This window comes from Solanum stenotomum, chromosome 5 (assembly GCF_019186545.1).
Source record: "Solanum stenotomum isolate F172 chromosome 5, ASM1918654v1, whole genome shotgun sequence".
NCBI lineage: Eukaryota > Viridiplantae > Streptophyta > Magnoliopsida > Solanales > Solanaceae > Solanum > Solanum stenotomum.
The window spans coordinates 7,526,742-7,537,419 of record NC_064286.1 but is presented as its reverse complement, the minus strand read 5'-3'; the positions used below and the strand labels follow the sequence as shown (position 1 = coordinate 7,537,419).

The 10,678-nt window shown below is 27.8% G+C and overlaps 1 protein-coding gene across 1 annotated transcript; it reads left to right on the top strand.

The window, feature by feature from the left end:
* The first annotated feature begins 1,870 nt into the window (after positions 1 to 1,870).
* Positions 1,871 to 5,223, top strand: LOC125865464 (heavy metal-associated isoprenylated plant protein 39-like). Its single transcript, XM_049545662.1, has 3 exons — positions 1,871 to 2,071; positions 2,435 to 2,513; positions 4,529 to 5,223. The coding sequence occupies exons 1-3, from the start codon at positions 2,066 to 2,068 to the stop codon at positions 5,086 to 5,088; spliced, it is 645 nt and encodes a 214-aa protein (XP_049401619.1). The 5' UTR covers positions 1,871 to 2,065; the 3' UTR covers positions 5,089 to 5,223.
* Positions 5,224 to 10,678: the final 5,455 nt, after the last annotated feature.

Sequence of the window (10,678 nt, the reverse complement as noted above, 5' to 3'; positions counted from 1 at the left end):
TTTTTTAATTTCAATAGACATGTTGGCCTTTTTCCACCGCCCCTTAAAAAAGACTAATTTCTTTATATATATGCACTGCCACTGGCTCTAATTTAAGATCTCCATGTTGTCACCTTTCATTTCAGGTGTATGTATGTATGTAGGCACAAATCCCCATAACCTCATGTATATCCTCTTCACCACCACCCCACCCTAGGGGCGGAACTAGTATAGAGTCTGGGAATTTAATAGAACTCAATAATTTAAATTTAAATTTTATATTTGTCTTACACGTTTGGAGGTTGTTGCCTATTGTACAGTGTATTGATAGTTTTATAATATTTGTTTTAATTGTTACTTAAATTTTATTGTATCATATTGTTTAAATTCATCGTTAGATAATGATGAAAGACTTATTTTATGTAATGACCGATTTGGTGTGGTCGCATCGTTACCTTAATGTTTTCATCATGGAATAAGACTTAAGTACCCTCTAAACTATGATCGAAATTCCAAAGACACATCTTAACTAAATTAAGGTCTTATTATCCCCGAACTCATACTCTGAATAATTCTATACACCTTTTGGCTTACACATCCGTGACTCCACGTAGTTGAGGTACGTAGGAGATGTTTGGATGTCAAAAAGGTGTACAAAATTACAAAAAAATAAATACATGGACGGAATAGGACCTTAATTTAGTTAAGATGTGTCTCTGAGATTTCGTTCATAGTCTAGTGATACTTGTGCCTAGGGGTGTTCACGGTTTGGATAAAAACCGATCCAAACCGAAAAATCAAACCAAACCGATAAAATCAAACCGATTTTATTTGGGTTTGGTTTGGTTTGATTTTAGATTTTTGAAAACCGATAGTATTTGGTTTGGTTATGATTTTATTCGAAAAAAACCGAAGAAATAACCGAACCAAACCGATGAATTATATACATATATTTTATTAATATACATACTTAATATATTGTTTTTATAAACAATTTTAAAGATCTTATACATATTTTCATTAAAATTTGTTTATAATTTACTTATTGAAGGCAAAAATGCCCAAGATGAAACATTTATCTTATTGATTTCATGTATATGAGTGTCTATGACAATTCTTTGTGGGACTGAAAATGTTATTGTCTCTTCCTTCTAGGCCAATATAGTGAATTTTAAAGCTTTATTGATAATAAATTTAGTGATTGAAAGTTCATTTATTTAAGTCATTCTAACTATTTTTCATTTTGAATGGATTGTTGTCACTTTTTTCACATTTTAAATGAATTGTTTCTTTTATTTTTGTGTATAGTTAATAACCGAATAACCGAACCAAATCAAACCGAAACCGATTACCACCACACCGATAAATGTATATTATATTTGGTTTGGTTTGGTTTTGATAATTTTAAAACCGATTAAGTTGGTTTGGTTTTGATTTTGACCAATAACCGATCCAAATCAACCTGTGAACACCCCTACTTGTGCCTTATCCTTTTAATAATTTATCATTTATTCTACCTTTTCATATTAACTCTACTTTGTACCCTACTTTTCTAGTAGGTTTATCATTCAAATTATGGATGTATGACATTATGTAATGACGGAGAACAATACAATCTATACAAATATTGTATTTATTACAACAACATAGTTCGATACAATACAATACAATATGATACATTATGAAAAATATGTAACAACCATCCAAATGTTACTTATAGAAAATTCATTAAATATAAATGAATTATTTAGTCTAAAGCCCGATAACATAAAACGCAAAAATTTCAAATCACAAACTTAAAATTCTGACTCCGCCCCTCCCTAGAATCCTCATACACAAGGTTCCAAGTTGTTGCAACGTTTTTCTCACACTCTCATTCTGCATATTTTGTTTTGATTCGGAATTATTTTCTGATAGCATTCCTCCCTTCAAAAACCACTTTTATTAGTACCTTTATTGCGTATATTCAGTGTCTTTTTGTCACCATATTTCTTCTTCAATTCCTTTAATTATTTCCTCTTTCTAGTTATTTTAATTTCTTCACAATAATTCTCATCCTCACAGAAATTGCTCTTTAATTTCACCCATGAAGGTTTGATTCTTTATTCCTTTTTATTTATTTTTTTCGAAAAATTTCATCGATACTCTTATTCTTATTTAGTATTAGATCCCCTCTCGCACTCAACTTTTCAATCTTAAGATTGTGTGTTTGAGTCAGAAACAAAAAACTGAGAGCAATCTATGAACTTTCTTTTTTTCTCTTCATTTTTTTGGAATATAATTTTTATGGGTATGTTAATTAATATATCTTTTGTTTTGAACTGATCTATACATGAATTAATTTTCTTAATTAAAAATTTGTAAACTAATGGGTACTGATTTTCATTTTTACTTTTTTTTTTTTATATAATTTGTTTTCTCTTTGTTTGATATGTTAAATTATTAAATTATACAGAAACTTATTCTGATCAAACTGGATTTACAAGATGCCAGGGAAAAGAGAAAGGCCTTGAAGATAGTTTCCGCTCTATCAGGTATCAATATCGAAATTAATATTAAGATGAGTTTATTTCATATAATTACGAAATAACTTATTTCGATTCAGTTATCACAAGATTATAGTGTTATTTTTATGTTCATAATAATTTTTGAGTAACTATCGAAATAATTTATCGATCTGCGTATATTTTATGAGAAATACATTGTATACATTATTATTGTTATTATGGTTCATACTCCAATTGTGTGTTGCCCTCTATCCAAATATATAAGTATTGATTTTGTGTGTTTTGATTTAATTATTCCATTCATTTCCATTTACATGGTTTTTTTTGTCAGTTTTTTTGTTTAAATTGAAAATAATTTCATTGAAACTTTTATTTGTACTTACAAAATTTTATATTCATAAAAATGTTATGCCGGATTTAATATTTCATGCTTTTGATTTTTTTGTAATCATATAATATTATAATATATTTAAGATCACAATTTCAAAACTTTGTTTTTAAAAAAGAAATTATGTGCCTATTAAATAGGTTTACATCAATTGAAGAAAATATTATTTTATGCAATTTCAATTTATGTGAAAAAAGACATTTTTATATATTTAATAATAAAATGATTTATACTTCCCGTATATATATTTATGATTTGATTTAGATCATAATAATAATAATAATAATAATAATAATAATACTAATAATATATTATTGTGAGTTTACAAGTAGGATCTGAGGTATACAAACCTTACTCTTATCCCGTGTATAATAAAAAGATTATTACTAATATTCCCTCGACTCAAGAATTTATTTATTTTTTTAAAAAAATATTTCTTTGTTGAGAGGGAATAATTATAATTAGGTGAATGGAGATGAGGTTTCTTGTATTAGTGGTAATTTGGTTTCTAAGTTTGCACTAATTTGGAGGAAGAAAAAAGTACAGTAAAAAATTTTCTAAGTTGATTCTAGCATGGCGCCACGTCAAGTGGGTCCACCATCATATGAACTTGTTCCCCACTAACAGATTTTAGGTAGTAGGTACTAGGTACTATCACTTTGCCTAATTATATAAAAGAGATCCATATCGTCGTTTAGTAGAATGTATAAAAATAATATTAAATATGATATATTAGTAATGCATTCTATCAAATCTCTAATCAATATCTTGAACAAAAGTGATCCAATTCATATGGATTTTTCGCCGGATAGGCTTAGAGTCCGTCTGAATTGACTTAAAAAAAGTAGCTTTTAAGTTAAAAAAATAAAATTTAAATAATTTTTAAGTAAAAAAAATAAAAAATAAGGAAAGACCTATTTTTGGTTTTAAACCTTTTTAAAGTCATTTAAAACTTATTTTAAGTAATTTTTATTTTTGTCAAACACTTTCAAAAATTAAAAATGACTTGAAAGTAGATTTAATCGATTTTTAAGTCAATCCAAACAAGCTCTTACTTAAGTAAATCGCTGACATTGTTGAAAGTTTTTTTCTTTGAGACATGTAGTAAAAACTTTTGATTAGGGGTTAAAGAATTACAATTATATCCCTTGGCAGTGAAATGAATATTTTGAACAATTGAGTTAAAGTAATATTGAAGTTTGTAATTATCTCATCTACAAGCTGTTTGAAATGTCATAAGAACACTATTAATTATATTATGTCTTAATACGTTTCATTACGTATGAATCTACTTATTTATGAATCGAACATGTAAATATACTTTTCTTTCGGATGACAATGAGATTAAGAGTCATGACATTTTGCTTTTCTGATATCATATCGAATTATGTGATTTTTAAAAATCTAAACACTTAATTGAAAGAGAAAAATAAATAATTATCTTTTATGTTTACATTGTTTACTAGTACTCTATAGTAGATTTGGTTTTGGGAGGTTAATTAGGTGCATGAATTGAAGCAAATTTCTTGCTACGGATGTATGTATATCCACGTGCTTTTGCTAGGAATGGTCTAAGAAGCCTCAAAAGCACTTATAGCTAAAATTTGCTCTTCCATAAGATTAAGCAAATGCATTGTATGGTGAAATTTTATAGGAATCGATGAGATTTCGATGGATATGAAATGTAAGAAGTTAACCGTCATTGGTACGGTTGATCCGGTGAGTGTAGTGAGTAGACTACGCAAATTTTGGTGGACAGAAATACTCATAGTAGGACCAGCTAAAGCTCCCGTGCAAGAGAAGAAAGAAGAAACCAAGAAAGAGGAGCCACCTAAAGAAGAACCAAAGAAAGAAGAGCCACCCAAAGAAGAAACAAAGAAAGAGGAACCACCCAAGGAGGGAGCAAAGAAAGAGGAACCTAAAAAAGAAGAGCCTAAAAAGGAAGAAGAAGAAGAAGAAGACGATGACGATGACTATGACGATGATGATGAAGAAGAAATACAAGGACCCAAAAAGGAAGAAGTGAAGAAAGCACAACTACAACCACAATCACAATCACAACCACCACCACAACCACAACTACGTCATCCTCAGCCACAATCACTACCTTATCCACAAGCGGCTTATAGGCCATATTATCCTCCTCCTATGCACACATATTACCAAGTTCACCATAGCATAGAAGAGAATCCTAATGCATGCACTATCTGTTAAACTAGCTTGGGAAGGTAATCTGAATCGCTATTGGTACAATATTAATGACCATAACGGGCTAATTAATCGGGGGGAATAGAAAGAAAAAACAAAAAGTCACATATATATATAATTGAGTGTTGTTCTAGCCTTTAAGATCTCTCTTGAACAACAATCGATTAGTTCTTTTCTGTTGATGTTGAGACTGCTACTTTGACCGTCTCATTTTTGTTGGCTAGCATTATTATTGGATAAGAGAGAATGTAAGCGTAATTTTGTGAATAGAAGACGATTAATTAATTATGCCATGCATATTCTAATTATCTTAATCAAATTGTGTACATAATTTTGAATAAGAATTTCAGAGTTAATAACTTTGATGGTAACTCAACTATTACTTCTTTTCACAGAAAGTCACTCAACTTTCTTATAATTTTTGGTTAATAATTAAAATTTTATGTCAGCAAATTTTAATGAAAAAAACAATTAAATAGGGAGTGACTTTCTATGCAAATAAGTCATAGTTGAGTGACTTTTGAGTTAAAAATGAAAATTGGGTGATTTTCTATGAAAAAATTGATAGTTGAATGACATCAAAGTTATTAACTCAAGAATTTCAACTGCTGCTTTGTGCCTTTGGATCTACAATTGATACTTGATACTGTAGGTTTATGTGCTGTAACATTTTACTGATAAATCATTAATGGCAGGTTATCAATTAAATTAAACCATGTTATAAACTTATATGTAAACGGACTTTTAACACTTCAGGTCATATAAATGATAATTATATATAGCGGTTCATAGTAAAATGAAATTAGTAATTCGGAAAATAAGTAGGTCACCTAACTACTACAATTATATATGTGAATTATATTTTACTCCATTCCAATTTATGAAATTCCTAAGCTAGAGTCTCAATCAAGATAAGTACCTTATCAACTTTATTAAGAAGATTATAGAATAATTTTTTGTTTTAATTATTTTTTTTATATTTCTGTTCTTATCTTTTAATTACGTAATTAATATGTAATGATTTTATTATATAATTATGCCTTCTCTAGCATAATTTCATTTCCTTGATAGCATATCTTCAAGATTTGCATCAACTACCTTGTTTGGGTCCTCCAAACAAGATAGTTTGAGGATTTCAATATGCGCATATAACTATAAATTGATGGAGAGATCTTGGTGAAAAGGAGAAAATAGAGGAAGATAAACTAATCAAACAAAAGTTTATACTATTAATTAATAAGATTATAAAATAATATTGAGGACAAAAATATAACTCTTTATATTCTCTTCTTATCTCTCTATGTGAAGCAATTCCTTTATTATATAGGTATGTCTTCTTTATTTTGATTGAACTCTACAATCTTATATGTTAGAGTTTTGCTCTGATTTTATTTCCTTATTTGAAGTTTATAGCTTTTCTTAAAGAAAAGTCAAAGTATATATTACCATATATACTTGAACTTTTTCTTAAAGGAAAAAATAATTTTCTTCCATATTGGTTTATTCTTTCCTTAGAGGGAATGTTTGAAACTCTATAAATTGAAGACCGCTCTTCTCATAGCAAAATACAATAGAATCCACAATGTAGTCATTTAGAGAATTTTGTTTATGGAGAGATTTTCTCTCTACATATTTGATGTTTTTTATTCGTTTTTAATTATGTAGGTCAATTGGTCATATCAAATAATAATATTATGTCTTTTAATATAGTTTTATGTGTCGTCTAATTTATCGTCTTATGATTTGCAATTGTAAGCTTCCACATTACGCCCTAATCACTTTCGAACCCAACATCTTAATCTTAATAATATAACTAATCATAAATTATGTCAATATTTAAAGACTAATCCAAAGCTAATTAGGCTCCACACTACACATTTTGTCTCTCACTTTACTTATTAATCATATTAGTAGATTCTCCTTCTTTCCTTTTTTATGTACCTTAATCTTATGTAAGGGGAGAGCCTCCAGTTTTCATATGTAATAAGAGTCTTTCTCCTACCATAGGTATAATATATGGTAGATTAGTTGGATGGATTTAATTAAAGAAAGTAGAAATCTAAGTTTTTAATTGACTTGATAGTGTAAAACCATTTCACTCTATTAATGCATATATGCTAAAGTTTAAACTTTTTTCCTATTCATACATAGAGTTCACAAGATCTCATGTGCTTTATGCGGTAAAAACTTAATTATTCGGTGTTCACGTCAAATCAATTTAGTTATTATAATTAGGTAAATTAAGAAAATAAAAATATTTATTTGTTAATAATGATTAAGTGATAGTTATATATGTATATTTGAATACATATATTTATTAATTTGATATAACTACGTAGCATGAAGTAGTATTTATTTAATTATTAGTTAGGTGTTTTTGTGCCTGTAGTTTTCCCATTTCTCTAAGATCATGGTAAAAAAATGATAGTTCGATACACTAAAACTTTCACTATGTGCAGAGTTCAGGAAAGGGTCTGATCATAAAGGCCTATTGTACACAACCTTATTGCGTCAAAATTTATTTTCAAATCAAGTTTTGCAAAAGTAATTCATGTATCTTACTTGATTGATTGGACAAAAAATGTGCTAGAGCTTTATTTCACGTGAAACTCCATTTATGTCTTGTTTTTATTGGACTTTAATCTTTAAACATGTTTATGATAAAATTGCCTCATCAATTTGGCAATATTGGTCCACTCTTTCTTGTCGGAGGTTTTAAGGTTAAAATACATGTTATTTTCTTATTAATTAATATGACATTTTTGCTTATCCATAGGTAATTTAAATAATTTTACAAACAAAATAAAATTAGATTAACTTAATATTTTGAATTTAAATAATTTTAAAATTAAAACAAAATTATTTATAAATTACAACTCTTCTTGTGTCAATATGATGAAAAAGCATTTTAAATTATTGGTTAAAATTTACATAATTTGATGTTAAAGAGCGAAAAAATGTTATATAAATTTAACAAAAGTAGTACTATTCTTTCTATTCAATTTATGTGACACTTTTGAGTTTTGAAATTAAACAAATCTTTTTTAATCGTAATTTTTTTATGTATATTTTTTTTAAATCTTGAATTATCAATGGTACAAATAGATAGGAAAAACAATAGTATTTATATTGCAAATGCCACCACAACAACAGATTCCTTCACCTTGTGTAAAACAAACTGTGAGAAAAGAGCAAAGAGATGTCTGACATCACAAATTTACATTTGCTTTACTCCTTTCGTTCAATTTTTTTTACTTGTTCGGAATTTCAAAAATAAATTTTTACTTTTATTTATCATTTTTAATATATCAAAAAAATAAAATTATTTTTTCCTATTTTATCCTAAATATTAGTTACTTATTATCCAAATCATTTCTCAAATTCTAACACTATATATCAATTAATATGAATATCGTAATATAATGTTCATATTAATTATTATTTTTTAAAAAAACTTGTAAAATTTAAAATAGATAAATAAAATTTACACAAGTTTAATTTCCCAAGTGTGACAATACATGAGTGGTGAACTTATAATTGCAGTTTTGCTTTATATCAATTGGTTGACATCATAATGTTGAAAGAAATCTTGTGCTTTTAAAGTTCACTGAACCAATCTCTTATTCTTACTTGAGCAACATTGCAAAGTAAAACTTGTCAGTTGATGTCTAAATCCATATTTATCATACATTCCACTTTAGCTGTTACTATATACTCCTTCCGTCCTTTTTTATATGTCATTCATTTCTATAAATGGTTGGACCATAGTACTTGTCGTTTTATAAAATTTATGCATAAATTATCATATTTTGCCTATTATATCCTTGATAGAGTAGTTAATTAATTTTGAAAATGTATTCATTATTTATTATAAAGTTGACTTAAGAAAACATTAAATAAGGGTGGAAGGANTACTCCCTCCGTCCTTTTTTATATGTCATTCATTTCTATAAATGGTTGGACCATAGTACTTGTCGTTTTATAAAATTTATGCATAAATTATCATATTTTGCCTATTATATCCTTGATAGAGTAGTTAATTAATTTTGAAAATGTATTCATTATTTATTATAAAGTTGACTTAAGAAAACATTAAATAAGGGTGGAAGGATAAAGTTACACCATTTCTTAATGCAAGTGCAAAGTAAAAAAGTGACATATAAAATGAGACGGAGGGAGTGACAACAATACATATTCAATATAATTACATAAAATAAAATTTAGGGAAGATAAAATGTATGCATATCTTATTACAAGAGACTGTTTTTGATAGATCTTTCGATCAACGAAAAAATATATCAAAGCTATATAGAGAAAGACTTAATGGAAATGGAGAAAGTCCTCACAAAATACTATAGACATTAGACAACCTGTCAAATTAATCATCCTAAACAATAGTCATAACAAGAAAAAATAATAATGAAAGTGTAAAAAATCCATAAATAATAACAAACTCTAAGGACAAGAAACTATAATAGTAATTAGTATACAACAACGCTCAACTATTTAATTAACCTCCTATTCTAATTTGTGTCCTTCATAACCTCTTATTTAGCTAGCGTTTGGCCATAAATTTTCAAATATTTTTGGCAAATATTATTTGTGTTAAAATTTGGGTGAAATTTCACCATGTGTTTGACCATAGTATTTGAGAAACATATTTCACTTTTTTAGGAAATATGATTTATACCGGTAAGTTTAAAAACTATCAAAACTAACCATAAGTTTGTATTACAAGTCAATTAGATCTTCGTTGCAACAAATAACAAGTAGTGTCCATGAAACTAGAGCAATATGGTAGTTCGAAGTGAGTGCTACAAGCATCATTCCATACATCGTGAAGTAGACAAAGCATATGACTTTAATTTGTTATCCTGGGCCGATTGTTCATCATTTTCATCAATAATCATATCACCACTTTCATATTTACTGAATATTTCATCACTACTTTGGTGTTTACATAAAAAAATTATGTAATACAACGCAAATAACTACTATAGAAGGTGTTTTTGCAAAAGATGAAAGTTTGGTATAGAATTTAAATTTTCAAAAGATCCCCAATAATGAGATTTTGCCCAAATACTTGTTTTTCTAGTATTTGGGAATTTGGATTATTTGCCAAATAATGACAAATTGTATGGACAAACACTATTTGCCAAACTTTCCTCCAAATATTACTTGGGAAAGTAATATTACCTTGGAGAGAAACATATTATTCAGAGAAATGATTGTAAATGAGACCGAGTTAAATGACATATTTATGTATTATGATCGGATAAAAAACTAATAAAATCTAAAAACCACAGATTTAGTTGGTCAACTTAAGTCCTTTAACTTGATCTTTAAATATTACCTTAGAGAGAAACATATTATTCAGAGAAATGATTGTAAATTTTGTAGACATATTCAACAACTAATACCTAATGGATTTTCCATAAGCTCACTAAGAAAATTTGAGGAAGAAGTAGTGTTACTAAACAAGGTTGCCCCCAGGGCTTTGGTCTAGACGTCTAGTGGTAAGAGCGTAGTATATGATGTGTGGATTAAACGCATGTTATGAGTTTGAACCTTGATCTTGACAAAAGTCTGGTATTTA

Excerpts from the sequence above, each read along its gene's own strand:
- LOC125865464 (XM_049545662.1), top strand. Across the intron at positions 2,514-4,528 it reads GATAGTTTCCGCTCTATCAG|GAATCGATGAGATTTCGATG; the intron begins GTATCAATATCG and ends GAAATTTTATAG.